This window comes from Cupressus sempervirens, chromosome 11 (genome assembly GCF_028749045.1).
Source record: "Cupressus sempervirens isolate cs-2001-9-10 chromosome 11, ASM2874904v1, whole genome shotgun sequence".
NCBI lineage: Eukaryota > Viridiplantae > Streptophyta > Pinopsida > Cupressales > Cupressaceae > Cupressus > Cupressus sempervirens.
This window is the reverse complement of record NC_143128.1, coordinates 832,785,923-832,807,193: the sequence shown is the minus strand read 5'-3', so window position 1 is coordinate 832,807,193 and position 21,271 is coordinate 832,785,923. Positions and strand designations below refer to the sequence as shown.

The 21,271-nt window shown below is 31.8% G+C and overlaps 1 protein-coding gene across 1 annotated transcript; it reads right to left on the bottom strand.

Annotated features, from left to right (window-relative positions):
* Positions 1-2,995: 2,995 nt before the first annotated feature.
* On the bottom strand, positions 2,996-6,956 carry LOC149532143 (protein Brevis radix-like 1). The gene is made up of 6 exons (XM_089810721.1): positions 6,817-6,956; positions 6,390-6,645; positions 5,452-5,825; positions 3,823-3,961; positions 3,432-3,736; positions 2,996-3,251 (listed from the first exon to the last, which is right to left on the bottom strand). Exons 2-6 carry the CDS (start codon positions 6,501-6,503, stop codon positions 3,158-3,160), a joined length of 1,026 nt encoding a protein of 341 aa, XP_089666847.1. The 5' UTR covers positions 6,504-6,645; positions 6,817-6,956; the 3' UTR covers positions 2,996-3,157.
* Positions 6,957-21,271: the final 14,315 nt, after the last annotated feature.

Here is a 21,271-nt window from a genome sequence, read left to right as displayed (position 1 = left end):
GAATTTTTCTCCATTTGTAATTATTGTGTTCGTGATAATTGTATTTTTCCTAAAAATATTATATAATCTCTTTTTTAATTACTCATAGCATTTATAATTTTAAGCTTTTAATATTAGGTCTACATGAGTGTGGTGTTTTTCACACAATAGGCGTGTCAATTAAGGAAAGATTGTGTGGCATTATGCATGGCTACTAGGAAAATTGAAAAATAGTGAAATAAGATTACTCATATTTACAACTAATCTTCTTATTTTTTCTTTTGTGGGAATTAAAAAGAAAGTAATAAACAATAAAAGAACCTACAAAAGGAAAGAAAAATGTGATCTATTGAATTGGTTTTCAAGTAACTCACTCTTCAACATTTTTTTTTTACAATCTCGAGACTCGATAGATGACAGTTCTTTTATATTTTATTCAATTCCTGTGCATATCATTTTGTGAAATTTTTATACAATTTCCCCTTTTGACTTTTTTATAGAATTTCCCTTTGTGATTTTTACTGCATTTGTTTTATGATCTAAAAATGAAGTAGTGAAACAATCAGGAGATTTTGTTTCATCTATGTGGTATTAAATTCCAATTTCAACAAAATAGGAAGTTTCATTTCATATGTATTTCTTTAATTATACTTTGAAAGAAATGTATTTTTGAATGAGATATAGAATGACACTAAATTTACCTTGGTATGAGTCAATTACAATTCATTGATGCAATTAAATCTTTGAAAACCTTTGTATAATACCAACTTGTGCATAGGGGGTGCTTGGTTTTTTGGATGTTTTTGATCTAACTTATTAAGAATGAGAAGAAGGAGCCATTATACAATCAAATAGAAAGTCATATGCTTGTGGAGAGACTAGTACTCTGTTTTTAGTTTTCCTTATCCCCTTGGTACTGGAACATATGTTATTGTGATTGAAGTCTTTTATTTTGGAACAAAGTATTGCATTAATTATTTTTTATTCATTATAAAATTGAATCTTTGTGAGTAATTTTTTTTTTAAAATTATATTGAAAATGAAAGGATAGATTAGGGATTCATTTAATTTTAAATATGATATCTTATTTTATTGCTAGGTAGTTATTTATTTCTAATATCTTCCATTATGATATGGTAATTGAGTTTAAATTAAGGTAATTCTTAGAAATATTTTAATGGTTTGTTTTGATAATTATTGTTTGGATAATGGTAATTGAGTTTAAATTAAGATATTTCTTAGAAATACTATAATGGTTTTGTTTTCACAATTATTGTTTGGATGTAAATTAAGCTTTTGGTTTAGTATTGTTTGATAAGGTGTGATTGGTTGAATGATATTGTTAGAATTTGCTGCTTTCTAGGGTCATTCAACAATTTGAGTTGGATTTGGCTCCTTCTACATTAAGTACAAATTTATTGTCCCATAGACATTTCTCTCTAGATATTTTCTCTCTAGTTTTTAATGTATTATTATTGTGATAACACAATGCACCTCAATTACATTTATTTTATCACTTCTTTTCGAATGATTTCATTCTTATTTTTTAATAAATAATCAATAGTCATCATATGTTGACCAAGTTTTAGTTAGCCTATATATTAATGATTATTAGAATGTTCAAGATGATTTGCATTGATCTTGATTATTTATTTTGGGGAAAAATAGTAACTTAAACGTAGTAAGGAGGAAGATAGGAGTTTTATTAAATTTTCTTAAATTTCATGGGTCTAGACATCTTCTCACCCAAGTAATAAAAAGAATCTTATTATTAATTTATATTGAGTTCTAATTTCTATGTTAAATTATGATCAAGCTTTTCACATCAACAACACAATAGTATCATTTAATATATGTAAAATTCCTTCAAAGGTGCAAGCGCTAATTATTTTATCTAAGAAAAGAATTTAAAATTTTATCACATTGACCAACTAGTTTGTCATACTCTCTATATCAACGTTTAAAAATGACACTCATAAAGAAACTTGTCACATCTTAAATTTCCTCTCTAATATTTTAAACATTTAAATAAAAAGATTTTTATTTTATCAAAACATATACTTCACTTTGTTGTCCATCTTTAATTTAATAAAATGTGATCCCCTATTTACAAACTTTGAAAACAATGTTCCATAATGTCCACTCCTACCAAGAATAAATTGAACTTAATATTCCATCAAAACTCGACTTAAAATCTCACTTTTAGAGACTTCTAATAAACAAGATACAAATATAATCCATATTAAATTTATCATGGTTTTTTTTAACAGATTTCGTATTAATTTAAAATATTAATAAAAATAAAAATTTCATTGTTATTAAAATAAATTATTTAAAATAATTTCGAATGTCAATATATAGAATTAAAAAAATTAACATTTAATTATGTATTTCTTTAAAAATATATATATATACTCTTAACAATATTTTTAAATTATAAATATAAAATTCTTGTATACAATCACTCCTCTAAAATCAAATTTCAAACATATTTATCATAACAAAAAATAATAATGTGTTCCATCAACATTGAGCACTAGATTTAAAACACATTATTCTTACACTTTGTTTTCCTTCCATTTGGTTGTTAGAATAAGAATGAGAATTTGGTAATATGTTTTCTATTTTCCATTTGGTGTGCCAATTGGAATAAGGAATAGGAATACATATTCCTATGTTGCCCCTAAAATGAGCTTATTCCCATTCCAAAAAATAGGTGTTGTTGGAATAGCCACTCGTATTGTCAATATAAATTCCTATTCTAATTTCCTATGCCTCAACCAAACTGACTCCAAATGATTGCAATCCTCTTAGAACTTTATTATCTTATTTATTTTTTACTGTATAAGATTAATTTGAAAAACTTATGCAAACAATATTGATAGATATTAAATTTTAAAACTTAAAATTAAAACACAGAAAGTAATCTATATTTAGAAAGCCATTTGGTTTTTCAAGAATTCCAAAAGTAATCAGATGCATAACAAATCTCAGAAATCCCATTAAAAACATAAAATTAAAAATCTGTCTTTCCAAATCTTCGAAAAAGTGAAATTCCATTTACATCAATAGTAGTAGTTGTTTTTCTTACACTCGTAATAACAATCTTTGCCATTGTAAAATTACGTCTATGGACAGCATTAAAAAAAAATCCCAACAACAAATGAAACAACTCACTTTACAAGGTGTGCCCGTATATGTATTGTTCTTGTATTCGCTGACGATTATCTGCCCACCATAATCGCGCTTGCATCTCGCTAAACTTCTCACGGCTGACCAAATTTCAAATTCATAAACAAATAAATTAGTAATAATTAAACATTAAAATCCGACATAAAATGGAAAAACTATATTTATTACAGACTTTCGATAATCGATGCAAGGAATCAGATCTTTGTAAATCTTTCAGGCGACTGCGTTCTTTTTAAAGTGGGAAAAGAAGAGAGCGCAACCTGAATCTAACACGTTTCACTTCCCTGGCACCGCCTGGGGAAGAGTAAATGGTAATATACACGCCGGGCTCATCTTCTTCAACCCACTCTTGTTCCTCTTGTTCTTGTTCTTGTTCTTGTTCCTCTTCATCTTGTTCTTGATCTTGCTCTTGCTCGCTCGAATTTGTGGCACTGTGCATCGAATACTTGTCGCTGCAGCTCTGCAGGTCGTCGGATCGATCCGCATCGCGCGAAGAATTTGCACACACAGGCATTATCGGAAGAATGTTTTCGCCTGAACTCGCTTCCAGTAAGTTACCGTCTCTCTGTACCATATGCATTCCCATTAATAACAGACAAATTCCAAAAATTGAGATTTATGTTTTGTGTTGAGAAAAATTAATATTTATACCTCTTCGCCTATAGATCTGGGAATGTCGCGGCCATTTTCACCTTTGGTATTAGGACGGACAATATTGTACAGCTCCAAGACCTTTTCTTGATTTTCTGTCCACCACAGCTGAGCTTGCCTCTTGTTGAACAATTCCCGGCTGCAATTGCCAAACGAGCGAATGTTTATCAGAGCGGACCAGTTAGATTTTATATAGAATCTTCCATGGGAGAAATTTTCCAGCCATACGAGGGACAATAATGGCCATTTGGCCACACAGACTGCAGAATTAGATTTTATATAGAATCTTCCATGGGAGAAATTTTCCAGCCATACGAGGGACAATAATGGCCATTTGGCCACACAGACTGCAGAATCTCGTTGTGAAACATGTGCGATGATTCCGTTTCTGACATTTTTGTTGTCGACTGTCAGATTTCGTGCTTTTGTTCAAGTCGGTCATCTGAACAGAGAGCCGTATACGAAATCAATCAGACTTTACAGCAGTCAGCCATTTTAATGTCGGAATCTCGGTCGTAAACGAGTAACCTTATAATTTTCATGTCGTCCTAATCTTTGCAGCAGTTCGTACATACTTTAAGATCATCCGTGAAATGCGTTAAGAGGATTGATCGAATTCTACTCAATTTGACCTACGGTCCTACCAGTCAAATCATAGAATAAAAATATCGAATTAACTAAAGTCGCGCAAATTTCTTGTCGGAAATATCCTACGTGACGATGCACATGAATTCCTAGCTCTATCGAATGTCCTCAAACCTCACAGGACTAAATCTGTATCTTTCACGTCTGGAGCAACAATGATCGTTTATCTAATGTTTCCGACATTCTATGGAAATTTCGACCATTTGTGCAAAAGTCGTATAGAAAATTTGGTAGTGAATTTTACTGTGAAATGTACAAGCAGACCATACGGTCAACATATTTAATCTCCAGTTGTAATTTGTTAAAGAAATACAGCTAGATTCAGAATCCGCATACATATTTCAGGGTTTTGGCCGGATATTAAAAAACAATTTTAGAGTGTTCAACAAGGTAATATTAAGTTTAGGTAGCATTTATAGTTTTCATTTCTATCTTCTAATAGAAACTGTAGAATTCATATGATGAAATTTAATACTCAAAAGGTTTCTTTGCAGAGCGATATATTCTTCTAAAAATCTTGTGATCAGGAGAAGACCGTATGCAGGACAATCAGTGAGGATCAAGAAAGAAATTTGCAGGACTATAGGCGATCCTTTTTAAAAATTTAATTATTCGTCACGAAAGCGCTCGTAAAATTGTGAATTGCCTAAAATTCAGTTTCCGACTTTTATTTACCTAACCGATGGTTATGCAGCATCTTTTGGGAGAAAGGATAACTTCTATATCTCATGGCTGTATATCCAAAAATGAGTACACATAATGGGATCACAGAAACGATGTAGTTTATTTACACATTTTCCTCTTTCATTTACAAGAAAAAGTCAGAATATTTTCAAAACAAGCTCATAAAAGTAAAATTTTGATTTCACAGACAAAGAAGACATATCCAAATTCTTGCAACAAAGCTTACAATCAAAATTTTGATTTCAAATGCAAAACGCATATACAAATTCCTTCAGCAAAGCATTGAGGATGTATCATTACCTGAATCTGATCCGTTTGAGTTGATTTTCTCCTCCATCGAGAGAAATTAATGTTATAATGACGCCTGGTTCGACGTGTGATATCCACTCTTTGCACTCCTCGTCCTGTTCTTCTTCTTCCATTGGTTCTGCGGCATTATTGAACTTTGGCGTGCCATTGCTTGAAGAATTTGAGCTGCGGAGAAGATCGGGTCTGGAAGCTGAAAATATAACATTGGACGGGCGAGCTGAGGTGGAAACTCCTCTGCTTGGAGTTCCGCATTCAGATCCTTCTAACTCTGACTCCAGCATAAATCTCAACTGTCCCTCGCGGCTGAGGCCTGATGGCTTGCTGTACCGATACGATCCAGAGGCCTTCAACGCCATCTCCTTAATCTTCACCAATTACAATCGATCATTGTCGTTAAAATGCATAAAAATCTTGATATCACTTTCTGAAAGATTAAAAACAAGCTAACATGTTTATAATTCTTTTGGAAATCTGAGCTGGAATAAGATTTCTATATCATCATTTGCGATGAAACTGATAACCCATCACCCCAATGAAGAAGAACAATATATTCAAGTATTGTCATGGATGATAATTCTTTAATACATCCACAGTTCTCTCAGACGATGCATTGTTCACTAAGAATTGAAATCATTTATATAAAATCTTCTACACAGCTTTGTCTCCCCTCTCTCTCTCTCTTTTCCCGTGCTCTTAAAAATGAAAAATGTCCCTTCAGACACGCAAATGCAAAATGCTTATGGCCTGCCCAAAAAAACTACTTGGAATTGTTCCAAAACAAATCTTTAAAGTAGATCAAGATGTCGTATCTGAAGATCTTCGAATTCCGAAAAACTCAGAAAACCCTAACCTCCAGCAAATTCATCCATTCAATAGAGAAAACGTCCAAACCACAAAATCTTTAGAAACACAATTGTAAACTCACAAACCTGAGCAGTAAGATTCTTGATGGCCTCTCTGGAGGCCGGAGACCTGGGAGTGGCAGAGCCATCGTCGTCAATGCTGTCGTTGAGCCGCTTCGAACAAGCAATGCAAGCCAGCATGCTTGCCGATCAATATCCAAAACCCTAGGTTTTTCCCTCAACTCTACAATCCCTTCTTCGAACAGCTGTTTTTCTTACAACAGCGCCAAATCTAAGTCTTTTCACAACTCCAAGAGCTTCTTCATCATCATCGCCGTAACATCTACAAAGCATCACAAATTAAAGAAACTCACAATTCCTTTACCCGAATCCCACTAAACCCCCCAAAAGCAACAGTTTTGTCATCATGAACTCCATACAGAATTTCAGTTCCAGCATCAGATCAGCAAACGAATGTACAATTCGAATCAAAATCTATTTATCCAAATCATACCTCAACCTCGGATTCAAATCGTCCGAAAATCGCCGACTGCAGTTAATACAACATTCCTCTGTGCCATTCGAACTCTGGACCTAGTTCTCCAGAAGAAAGCCACGGTTAAAATACTAAGCATCGTATTTGCCAGCTGTACTGACGGAATGCAGCCTGTCAGGTCCGCCGTTACGTCTACTGAACAGCACCGAGCACGTGCGTCTGGAATTAGCTAAAACAATAGAATTGATTTGAATTTGAATAGAATAGAATAATATTACGATATCGTGGGGGCATCATTGTAGAGGGACCTATGTTGTAACTAATTAATGGCCTCCCGCTCTGAAACGACCAGCACAAATTATTAAATGCACAATTTGTGGGAACATTTCGAAGTATTCAAATGTTGTTTCTCTTTCTTTTGTGCAATTCGAAGACTAAAGCTCCTTATGCACCAAGATTCTGTCGCCGACGCAGGCTTGGCTTTTGGAAGACATATGTGGTGTTTCCATCAGAAAATAGTTATATAAAAATCTATGGTTTATCTGGATGCAGTAGACATCTCTTATTCATTTAAAAACTGTCTTGTCCACAAGCTAGAGTTAACGAGGCCAACTCCAGAATCTATACAAGCATAAAATGAATAAAACAACTGTTGAAAATATATTTTAACCCTAGGGAATCAAATAGAGGTGACGGTTGGACCTAAGGAAATTAGCTGCAGATTATTTATGTTCTTGATTGTGTAAATTTTATAAACATTTTGTTTTCTATTCAAAATAAGTAGATTATATATGAGACTCTGAAGTGTGATAGAAAAATAATCTAGCAATAATATTATAGATAATTTTAATGTAAGATCTTTAATAAATTATTTTTCAACGTGTAAAATCTGATTTTATGAATGTAATAAATTAATTATAATTGATTTATGAGAATATAGAGAGTGTGTTTGCATAAATAAGGATTTATATACTTTAGTGAGTATAAAATAATTATATTTTTATAAAATCTAAAAAATCATTCATTAATAAATGTGGATTAAATAGAATGAGTTTCAACAATGAACACATAATAAAACTTATGTTTTGCCCTAGGTCTAAGATGTATTTTTAATTGAAATAATAAATGGTTTTCCACCTATGAGAAGAATCATTTATGACCTAGATTTAATTTTAGGATCCAATTGATTGAAAATACAACATAAAAGATGATGCCCATGAAAGATGTGGAGTTGGAAAAATTAATCAAACAATTATTTAACATGTTATTTATAAAACTTGACTTTTAGTCAACTATGTGCCATTGTAACAAGGCTAGTACTTAAAAGGGATGGAAAATGATCTATGTGCATCAATTTAATGGGAATCAACAAAATAATAATGTATGGATTTTTTTTTGGTTTTTTTTAAGTTGAGCACAATGCTTCACAAAAATTAACATGAATAGTTGGTGTCAGCCAATTCAAAGAGAGAACAAGATAAATGAAAAACTACATTTAAGATAAAGGATGAGTTCTATGAGTGGTTGATTATATTATTTTGACTTATGGATACACAAAGTATATTTATGAGTTAATAAAAGAAAATTTGAAACTATTTTGTACTGTGTGTTATAATATATTTAGATGACATATCAATTTTTAGTAAGATAAAGGAAAAATATTTAATATGTTTAATGTCAATTTTATAAAGATTAAAGGAAAAGAGTTTGCAAGTCAATATGAAGAAGTGTAATTTGGTTTTCTTTTCAAGAAAACTTGTGTTTGGGGTTTTTCATTGTTGGAATTCACCAAATCATAATGCACAAAAACCTTCTACAAGTGAAATGAAATTAGCACAGATAACAATATTTATCATTTACAATAAGAGTGTAAATAATGTACATAAAAGCCTTACATATATAGGAAAGGATGAGTTGGTGGACAACTTGGATGCAACAACTAACTAACTCTCCATATATGAAACATTTGTAAGCTCACTTGGTCAATTTATGTGCAAATAACAAGTGTATGTGCACTAGATGTCTCACTAAATGAAGAAACATATTTTATTGAGATGAGATGAAGCAATATACATAAACATATCAATAAACTTAATATTATGCATGAATACATCAATCTTGAAAGAATTTTTAATTAGTTGAGTAATGAAAATACTATTTACACTAACACCATGATCCAATGTGTGTCAAGAGTACTTTGGACTAGTACATGGATGATCTAGAGCATTTCATCAAAAGTCGTGGTCTATATGAGGATGATTACTTGATTCTGATAGAAAATGTGCAAAATGATTCATAGATGACCAAGACAACATTGGGAAAGGTCAAAAATAATGAGAAAGCCCAAAAACTCCAAAAAACTAAAATTTTCAATATTTTCTATGGTCTAGTGTTGTAATGTCAACCCTGGTGATACTATTTAGCATGTTCAAAATTGGCAGGATGATTTAGTTTATTAGTTATGGACTCTTATGTTATGTTTATTGATGGGATGATTATTAGATGGATATATGTTTTAGATAGTACCCTTATGTTGTTTTGGAATAACATTTTAATCAATGAATACACATACTTCTCTTCTTGATGATAATGATCAATTTCTTTGGTTACTATATTTATTGGATTATGGTTATGATTTGGACTAACCCTTCTAACCCATCATATTTTAGTTTACCATGTACTCTATTCTTGTTTGTAGGATGAGGGGAGGCAATCATGGTCACTCCTATGGGAGATCCACATGATGTCACACTTCTCCTTCCATGTCTACTACTCTCTCTCTCTCTCTCTCTCTCTCTCTCTCTCTCTCTCTCTCTCTCTCTCTCTCTCTCTCTCTCTCTCTCTCTCTCTCTCTCTCTCTCTCTCTCTCTCTGTGTGTGTGTGTGTGTGTGTGTGTGTGTGTGTGCGTGCGCGTGCGCGCGCGTGCACATGCATGCATGTGTGCACATGTGTGTGTGTGTGTGTGTGTGTGTGTGTGTGTGTGTGTGTGTGTGTGTGTGTGTGTGTGTGTGTTGTCATTCAAGAATGCAAGGATTTCCAAGTACCAAGCATTGACTCCACTTGGCTACATAGGTCTAACCATGCCTTAAAATCCTCAAAAAGTTGTTGATTCAGAGATGGTCTCAAATTTCACATAAGAAACCCCTAATAACCATAGGCACCTATTTAGATAGTTTTGTTCCAATTTAAGTGGGTAGAATTATTTATCATAATTCTTGATTAGTATTTTGATTTGATTTTAGGATTTGGTTTATATTGCATATCATCATGGGTTTCTATGTGTCAAACGAATATGACTTCTTGACACTAAAACATTTGGTACAAATTTTTGATGAGCTATGGAATGCCTTTTTCTTTGTCAAGTTTTACAATTCAAATTTGAATTTTTAAAAAGGTCGTATGTGTTCTTCATAATTCTGATGGACACTAGCATATTTTAAAAAGGTGATGTTATTTTCTTTTTTCTCATGAGTAATAATGAGAGAGGGAAAGGAGGAGCCCTCACATTTGAGAGATAGACCCTCGATCAGTTTGGGATAAAGTGAAAGGATTTGGATAGCTTTTTTATCTAGAAACCAAGCTTCTTTTGACATGTTTCTTGTATATTTGTTCCCTAAGAGAAAATTCCTTGAGGGAAGATTTAAGGTTATTTATAATGCAAAGCAATAATGGTCCTTTCCATTTATAATGATTCTTTGGTTTAAATATGACATTTCAGTATCAATGTGTGCCTTACCAAAAAAAGATGTTTTTAAAATGATTATAATTATGTTCTTTGATTTTTTATTTACCCTATTTCAAGGTGCATCCATTAGATTGATACCAATAATATATAAAATCTTCCTAACTTTTTTAGCGGGTAGCATACCCCACATTTTCTCCCCATCATTTAATACAACATTAAAGCCCCTAGTGTACCATACCTCCAAATTGTCTTGAAACGTTGTCATCATATAGTAGTGCATTAGACCCAATGTAGAAAATGTGTCCATGTAGTCCATAAATTTATCACCCAAGTCCCTCTAGAACCTGTCGTGACATTTGATTTCTATGCAAAAATTGATGTCTTATCCAAATAGAGATAGAAGTCAACTTCACACATCAAAGGGTCATGAATAACTTTACAAATTTAACTATCATAGTCCATACTAGTTGTAGTCCCAAAAAATACCATCATGTTCCTTTAACCAAACACTTTTTGGGGTTTATGTCTTCAAATAAAAAAGATATTGATTCAACCATGGGTTCATTACAATTGGTTTTGAACAAAACATGTGGACAACAACTTATCTTTCATTATGAACTATTATTTCATGAGAGTACCAACTATGTGCATGCAAGTTTGATACCCAAATTATTATTGATCCACTAACATATATATTGTAGAGGTTTAAATGTTATATCTCACTCTATCTTAAATTTTATCTTTCTATTTGGAAACCTTTAAGTATTTAACATTTGAACAATAGTCAAAACCATGAAGTTTCATTGTATTTTTCCACTAGGGCATCATTTATCACTTAAAAGAAAATATCATTTGACATGATACCAATACCATTTCGAATCCATGCCTTTGTACTACAAAATATCAAAAAACCATAAATTTTGGATGGTTAATTTGGAAGATATATACAAACCCTTTCTTGGACCTCTTTATATGAGGGTAAGCAAACCACTTTAGGAAAATCTATTCACACTACAATATTGGGGGTCAAATTGTGGTGACAATTTGCGATGGTAGTGTAATTTGTGGGTGATTTTTTTATTTTTATTTTTGTAATTATCTCTGATGTTACCGCAATACCAATGTCAACATCTTAATTGCAACACTTACGTGATTATAAACCAAAAAAAATATGACATAAATCATTCCTCATTTGCGATTTCTATATTGAAGAGCTACAAAGACGCCAGTGGAGAGTTGTAAAGATGCCATTTGGAAATAAGATGGATCGATGACAGATTTTTCCATGCCCATTTCCTTGAAGGTCTTTTCGTGCCCATGCCCTTGCTCTACCATTACCTTGGAGTGTCCATGCCCTTGCTTGGTGCATTTAAAGGTATTTTTGTGTTTATTAGGTATTTTATTGTTGTAGCATTTTTTTTATACATAAGTGGGTGTTGCAGAAAAAAGGAACTTAGTTTACCAATAGCGAGTTTCAATGAAGGGAGGTTTTTCCACCCACATTTCACCACAACGATGCTATTTCAGGATCGCAAATTAGGTACCCTTTCTACATCTTGTATGTGGCAACTTTTAGTTTCATCAAAGAATATTTGGGCAGTGACACTCTCAACAATTCAAGGATATCAATATGTTAATGATGTAGGTATCCATTGCATAAGACTTTGGTTAGCAAGCTCAAGGTTTGTAATGGTAGCTTTGAGATGTCTAGTCTCTTCACCTTATTAGGCATCTCAAAGAATAAAGTCTCACATGCATTTGACATTCCTCTTTGGAACCTAGGGTAAGGGTTAAGTGAAGATTTAAGATGACTCTTAGCCCACAATCCATCTTGATGACACATAATAGCTTTTGGTTTATTTATGGTACTCAGCTCATTCTGCAAGGGATGTTGCATTTATGTTTGTTTCTCAAGAAGGTGGGCTAATTATTCTTGACACATTTTAGCATTAGCTACAAAATTTTAGCATTGTTCCAAACACATGTGATGCAATATGAGTCAAATAACTTATTACTGTAATTTGTTTCTATAAAAAATCATTTAGATTTGAAAATTGTATACTTCTTTATAATTGTGTTAGTAAACAGATGGCGGTCACCAAAGAACTGCCACATCTTGCATACATTCTTGATGGTAAGCCTTAATAGAATTGTTCGTTGGGTTTTACAATTCATCCACATAATAACTTAAGTGTTTTCCCATTTTCTTAGCCTTTATAGCTAGGTAAATCAGGTACATCACTTGCAATAGGACAAGAGAAGGACCCCTGGTGAATGAATGTTGTCCATTTAATCCATATTATCTAGAACAAGTTTTGAGGTGCAAAGGACTGTCAATTAATTTTCACAAATGAAATGGAAGGCATATGATGCTAAAATAGATGTCCAAAATTTTATCATCGACATGAATATGTAGACTTTAATTTTCTTCTACTAAAAATTATCATAGTAAAAAATATGTTACTTCTGATTTTACCCTCTCTTTATAGGAACTAATTATAAAGTCAATTATTTAGAAAAATATATAAGGAACACATCTTTAAATGCATTTTTCCTTCCTTATACATCTTGCTAAATAGTTAATTATATAGCATCTTTTTTTTTCCTTTTTTACTTGATTTAGTATTCTCCTCTTCTAAACAAAATGACTAAAATTTTGATTGTAGTGAGTTCCTTTTTCTCTAATTGAGTTGTACAACTATTTTTTAATCCACTTTATTTTCACATATTTTTATATTGATTATTTTACTATAGGCATTCATTTTTTTGGTATATAAGATAAATCTATTATTCATATTTTAGCATTAGCTACAAAATTTTGCATGTTATTAGAGAATAGGAACTAAGAGAATGAATTTTTAAGCCTGTTCTCTTCTTATACCATATAATTATTTTCAATGGAAGTCACAGATTTTGGTTAAGCCCAGAAATAAAGGCTTGTATGCTTTATTGTAAAATGACTAAAAAGAAAGTTGCTAGCACATGATTTGGGTTGAAATTCTTCAACTAATAGACGTGTCCATAAATTCTACAAACAAAATGCAAGTTTATAGCAATCTATAGAAATCTCACTAAACTCCACTACAATAGAGTTGTCCATAGCTCCAAAGACATTTAAAAACGTTAGTAACATACCCATTGCATGTAAAATACGATGTGAAGAATCAAAGATAACATAGGTAGCTAAATGCATATATCCAAAATTGTTTAAATGAGTAGTAGTTGTCCCTTTTATTCTATAGAATACCAGAAGTTGCAATAGTATAGATTGCAATACTAAACTCTTCTAGATTGGTCAAAAATTGCTTGATGGGCACTAATGACCACTAAATAAAATTCCTACTTGTAAGTAATTTGCATCTTCATTACCTATTACTAGACATGAATTCAACCAACATCTACATTTTCGTATTAAAAGGTTATGACTTGATTTATTTGGACAAATCTTAATGCTCCTAGAAGTGACCTACGAGTAATGAATAATCTAGTTTTACAAAGAACCAGAGAAAACAAGCTTTGATTAGTAAAGGGGCATAGGAGAACAATGAATGTAGACCAGAGTAATCCAAATTTAATGGCTTCCCAATAATTTAATATGAATTTTATTAATAGAGGATTCCATCAACATTGATTATCCAAGAAGGTGGAAAGGTAAATGTGAAACCCCATAGAAATTCAAATATTCACAACTCAATAGAAGAGACTAAATTTGGTAAATATAAAGAGAATATGTCACAATCATTAATATTACATGAAAATATAAAAAGATCAAGTAGTGATGAATCTTAAACTGAATAATAATATCAGCTCATTATGAAACTATATAATGAAAAGAGAATATCATAGAATATGTGAGAAGAAGTAGTCATTGCTCAAGATGACATCTCCCAAAAACTCTAGCAAATGTAGATGTAGAAAATTTTTTTAAGAAGAATCCTCCTGATTTCAAATTCATTCGCAATAAAATTCTCATTAAAAAAACTCAAAGTAATTTTGAAATATTCAAATTGCTATAAAAACTCTTTTGTAGTGGACAAATCTTATTAATAGTGTAAAATACCAAAGTAAAAACAAGAATCTATTGCATGAGAGAGATTTTTAAAGAGATAGGTTAACTTTAAAATAAAATTATCTTATCTATAGTGTTCCAATATATAATTTTCATTTATCTAAATATCTAAATTTAAAAACATCATAAAATATAATCACAACAAACATAAAAATATCAAAAGCTCATGAACTCACTATTCCCAATCCACTTAGTCACACGTGGGTCCACACGACATGTTTCCCTTGCCTATCTTCATCAGTAAGAGACATTTTAGTAAAACATAACAACACCTATCCCTCTTCAACCCTTTATGTTCCCTTGGTTAGTAACCTTTTACCGGCTACTCTCCCTCCTTTTAAGACAAACAAAATTTGAAGATGACACCCACCTTACCTATGAACACCTAACTCAAATACTTCACAAAATTCACAAGTAATTTTACCATTATTATTGTTTAGTTCTTGCAAAAGCTTCCTACCAACAACAATAAATTCACCTACAACTAGGACAATCATACTTTCAACTACCTGGTTGAAGATGGCTTTAGTATGTTTTCCTATTCATTGACAACCCTTTGCCTTTTTAGGTTTCTGGGATGGATGGGTTTGTTTGGATAAAAAAAATTATCCATTGGCTTCTTTTAGATCTCTATGATTTTGGCCTTGCATTGAAATTTCCTTTTTGTTTGTTTGGTAGGCTTTATAGATGATTTTTTGAGGTTACTTTCTCATAATGAATCCAATCCCATTTGATTTTGATTGGTTTGGGCTTGTTTACCTTTGGTAAATCTATAGAGAAAATGTCTACAAGTGGTCCACAAGTGTGTTGATTCATTAGTAATGGTGTAGAGTAAGAACATATGATGATTCTTTGGATATAGCCATTTGTGAAATTATAGAGTTGGCCATGATAATCTCTCGATGTATGCAAATGTACATGATAGCAATTTATGATATTAAGAGGGCATGAAAGACTGTACTATTGGACCATATGTGCCATTTGATTTGCATTAGAGTACCTTGTATTATGATACATGTATGTCACAAGACCTAATCTACCTACTAATTTTTTTTATTTTCAGATACCATTGTAGTGATTATTAATCTGATGCTTTGAATGCCCTTTTAGATCCTTCTTCAGGGAATTTACAAAATCAATGTAGTCCTATCTATTTATCTAGGAGGGAATGCCAATTTTACCCCTCATCCTTGTGACACTTCTCCAATTTGATATGCCACAAGGTCCATTAAATAGCATCATTCTCCCTTGTGCAAGATAAGCTAGTCTCCAAAATCTAGCATAGTAGTTTTATTCCATCTTTTTTTGTGAGTGGGGGCTATCTTATTCCATGTCAAATCAATTGTTATCATTTATGTTCTTCACCTGTTAGTTGTATGCTTTAACTGTCATGTTGGTTCAAGAAAAGGGGCATGATTCTCTTCTCCATCGAATTGCAAATTTCTTATCAATGTTGCTCAAGAAACTTTTCAAAGTTGCAAAGTTGCACAATGCAACTTTTATATCTTTTTAGCAACTTTTCCCAACTTTAGTCAAATGACCTCCATTGCTTCCCAAGCTGAACCAAGAACCTCAACTAAAATAAAAACATCTTAATCCATCCCTAACTCTAGTGACCTCATAATGATTTCATCATCACACTTAGAGGGCTTTACAATTCTTTTTCTTTCACCATATGTGCAAATGTAAACATTAAGTACAACATATCCAATATTTTTGTAGATATACACATTAATTACACCAGTTTTTTCTTTCAAAACCATATGTGCAGATATAAACATTAAGTACAACATGTTCAATTTTTTTTGCAAATATACACATTAAGTACACTAAATTTTTTCTTCCAAAACCATATATGCAGATATAAACATTAAGTACAATATGTCTAGTTTTTTTGCAGATATACACATTAAGTACACCAATTTTTTTCTTTCAAAACCATATGTGCAAATATAAACAATAAGAACACCATGTTCAATTTTATTTCAAGGTTTTCTCTCTAATGTCAATGTGTATGTTGAAATGATTATCAATGATATATCTAGAAAGAACATCTGAATCAATAAAGGTACAAGAATAAGTTATTCCCATAAAGAAGGATCATGTCAAATGATACTTGAGGGAATTTGATCAAACAAGGAGACAATCGCTAGATTGTTATCTAACTTTCAAAGAGAAGGTGATGACAAATATTATTGTCATTGCAAGATTTGTAAAGGCTTAAAGAAAAGAAGAATCAAAATCAAAACAACTAAGAGACATTATAGGGAGAATGGTCATAGTGAAGGGGGTTTTGATTATCATTGATTGGTAAGTTGTTTGTTATATTTTTGCAATTAATATACATATGAACCATGGAATGAGGGTTTGATTATCACATTGAAGGGGGGTTTGATTATCATCATTTTCTATAGGTTGATCTCCCCAAGTTAGTACATGATATGGACCACCAAATCTCAAAGGAACATGGAGGTGTGAGTATTGAGGAGAAGATCATGATCCCATGGAAGATGACGATCATGAGACAAAAAAACACATTTGAAGATGATAGTATGAATGCATTGATCCATGACATATTTGGTACTAGTGGTGGTGCTTCTTCTACTGATGATGATTATGATGAGGATGACATTGAGGTCATCCATGATATACCTCTACTTGAGAAGGAAAACACAATCCTTTAAGAAGGATCCCAATCAACTCTTCTCTTTGTTGTATTGTTTTTGGTGAATTTGAAGGTTATGAATGGTTTATCCAACATAACAATGTCACGTGTGCTAAGCTTTGTCATATACATCATTATAGTATATAAAAGGTGAAAGATGTACCATTAAGATTGTTTATACTAACTACTTATATTTTTTGTTGTAGATTGATAGGTGACTTTTTGTTACCACTATCAAATGTTCTCCCTCTCTCATACTAAGAATTGTGTGCCACTATGAAACATTTTGGAATGGAGTATCAAGCAATAGATGTTTTTCTTGAAGATCATGTTATTTATCATAAAGAACAAGAAAATGCAATAGAATGCCCCAAATGCCATATGTGAAGATATCGAGATGATCAAGTGAAAAAAAAAGTGGCTTGCAAGGTTCTTTGTTATATCCTCATTATTCCAAGTCTTAAATGATTATTTAGGTGTATTAGCTTGGCACAATTTATGGAGTATCATGCACACAATAGAATTCAAGATGACATTATTTGAATGCCTATGGATGGTTCAAAATTTATGGACATAGAGGAAAAGTGGCCACACTTTAAAAAAAACCTCAAAATCTTAGGCTTTCTCTGGCAACTAACGGTGCAATCCATTTGGAGAGATGAGATCCATTTACTCGGTGTGGCCTATTTTTGTTATCAAAAATAGCCTTCCTCCATGGATGCCAATAAAGAGGGAACATATTATGTTGGCAATGATTGTTCTAGGTATTTCATTATTTTATTTTTATCTAGATGTAGATATAATTCTTAGAGTGAAATGACCACAATAATTATCTGATATTATTCATTCAACTAGGTAAGTATGAAGTGAAAGATATGAATGTATATATTGTGTCTCTTATCAATGAGTTGTTAGTGTTATGGAATGGTTTCACTATGTACAATATCTCTAGACTAGTTGGATAAAAAAAAATTCAATTTCATGTAATGCTTGTGTGGACAATTCATGATGCCCTAGGGTTGACACATTTCTATGGTATGTTATGTTGAAATCTAGTTGTACACGATAATACTAATTCCAAATAGTAACATATTTAATCCAATTATATTGTTATATTATAGGTCTTCAAACTAAGGGAAAAATTTCATGTCCAATGTGTGGTGCAAAGATGAAATCTAATCATTCCAAAAATTTAAGAAAGCAGGTGTTTGATGAGTATAGGCACTTCCTCCACATAAATCATAAGTATTGAAGTGCCAAAAAACATCTTTTTAATGGGAAAGAAGAGACTACATCAAAGCCATGAAGAATGACACCTCACCTATGGTAGTTGGAGTATAATTATCACTCCACTGAATGATTTATGTTTGGAAATTATATATTTTAATTATGTTTTGTTCGCTAATTATGTAATTGATGATCATGAATATTGTCAAGGCATCACTGACCACCTTCCAAAGGGACTAAAATGTTATCCTAAAGAATTTAGTAGGCTTCCCTACTACAAGTAGTAAAAAATTATGCATTTGTTTGATACTATGCATATTGAAAAGAATATAACAGAGAAATGTGGAAAATATTAGATGGAAGGCATGATAAAGAAAAACTTGCCAAAATTCGTAGTGACAGTCATGATTCCAATCATGTAATGAAAAATATCATTGAATCAAATAGAAATGGAGATAGGATTAATGCAAGTTCCCTTCCTTGGTTATTAATAGAGCAACAAAGTAATGCCATAAAAGAAATCATAGAAAAATTTTGATTTCCTACAAGATTTGTTGCTAATATAAGCCTCATATTAAAGAAAAGTGAATTTGGGCTAGGATTGAATAATCATGATTTGCATACCTTCATCAAAGTAAGTCACAATCTTTTTTATTTACAATATATTTGTGAGTTACATTCAATTTTCATTGTATTAAATTAGAAAAGAATGAAATGATCAGTTGACAATTGTTGCAGTATGTGTTACCCCTGCTGCTCCCAAACAACTTCAACAATAATATCAAATAAGTGATATATGATCTTGGAAAATACATGTGGTAAGTAGTGATATTTGTTCAGTATATCAAACAAGTAATATATTGTAAAGTCTCCTATTTATATGCTTTTGTGTCTTTATTTCCTTGTATGTGGTTGTCATCTAAAGAAATTCATAAAGAAGATATAAAATATTGGAAGAAAAGAATCCATCTACTAATGTGTAAAATGAAAAGGTGTTTACCTTCAACTTTTTCCAATGCACAAGAACACTCCCTGATACACCAAGTTGAGGAGATTGAATTGTGTAGACTTGTACAATCTAGGTCAATGTGGATGGTTGAGAGACACTTGAAATTTTTGAAGGGTTTGGTTCAAAAAAGAGCATGTTCTAAGGGTTGTATGATTGTTGAGGTATATATGGTGTACCAGATGATGGTGTACATTACTCAATATCTTCCTAATCTTGCATCAAAGACCCATATAGATTGCATTTGGGATCTCAACTCCATTAAAATATTCAAAGGGGAGTTGGGGAATGGTAGATTTAGGAAAGTTAAAGGTAATAAATTATGAGATGTTATTGTACTTAATTAATTCTTAATTTTAAAAAAGAATGTGTTAGAATTTATCTATTTACTTTTGTATAGTTACTAAAGAGTGGGATGCAATACATTTGTTTACTGCAAATAATCAAGATTGGATGATGGTATGGATTGAACAATGTCAACATTTTGATCATAGATTAAAATGGGAATCCATGTCTGAATTGATTATACAAGCTCATTGTAATGGAGATCCTAATGTTACACAAAATGAAATAGATTTAACACATGGTTTAACAAATCTCTAGGTACTTATAAGTTTGTTAATCAATAATATTTTTGTGAACTTGTGATGCAATAATTTATACATATTTGATATTATTGTAGGTGAAACACTACAAGGCTATGCTATTAAATCATTATAAAAATGTTATCAAAAAGTTTGATGACATGAAGAGAATGTGTGATTTGGGATAAGTGTAGTCTTCCAGGTGACAAATATTTCATCTAGAAATGACTTACATCCTTGAGAATCTCAAAATTGATACTATGGCATTTTGGTTAATATACTTGACTGTGACTTTAATTCCTTAAAATTAATTCTCTTTGTTGTGAAATGGTACAAACTATGAATCAATCAAAATGATCCTAATAGAACTATTATTTAGCATGAGAATGGATTTCCAATGATTAATACATGATTTTTTGAGCCAGCTGGGGATGAATTCTATGTTCTTCCAAGCCAATGTGAGCATGTATTTTACTTAGAGGTTCCATATAAATTGGGTTGGTCATTTGTTGTTAGACATGATCCAAGAGGATGGTCAATAAAATATAATGCAATGGAAGAAGAAGATATTGAGGAAGAGGAAGAAGTGGATCACAATCGAGAGTTAGTCAATGATGCTCTTGATGCAAGTTATGTTGGCATTAATCATGTAATAATTTGCCTAAGGGAAAAATTCACCCAAGAACTAAGAACTCAAACACAAGCATAACTACAGACCAAAAATGGAGAGAGTATGATCAGAATAACAATGTATTCAATAACTTCGTTCTCATTGGAGTACACTAGGAGTGCCTGAATATAAAGGCCTCAGTAGAGCTTCTAGAAAGTATAGAAGTTAGCATCATGAAGTATCATACTGTAATGCTACACTAAACAAAACCAAAAGATTTGAAACAAAGAACAATAAACGTAACAATTTTTTTTATAATAACAACTTAATACAAGAACAAATACATAGATTGAACCACTCTCAATCTGAAAACCTCAAAATGAAAGATGTTATCATCGAAGTACATATCCATTATAATGTGAATACATATAGAGTTTAGTGTAATAATGAAGTACAACATCTTTCTTAATCACTAATGTCCAACATATGGACCCTACAAGTAATTAAAAACTGATTCAAGAAGAAAGTTCAATAGTCATCCTTAGCTACTTGCTAATCAACTTGAAGCACCTGTAAAACATATAGAAATGCAACACAACACAAAAAGGGGGCTCACTACACACTGAG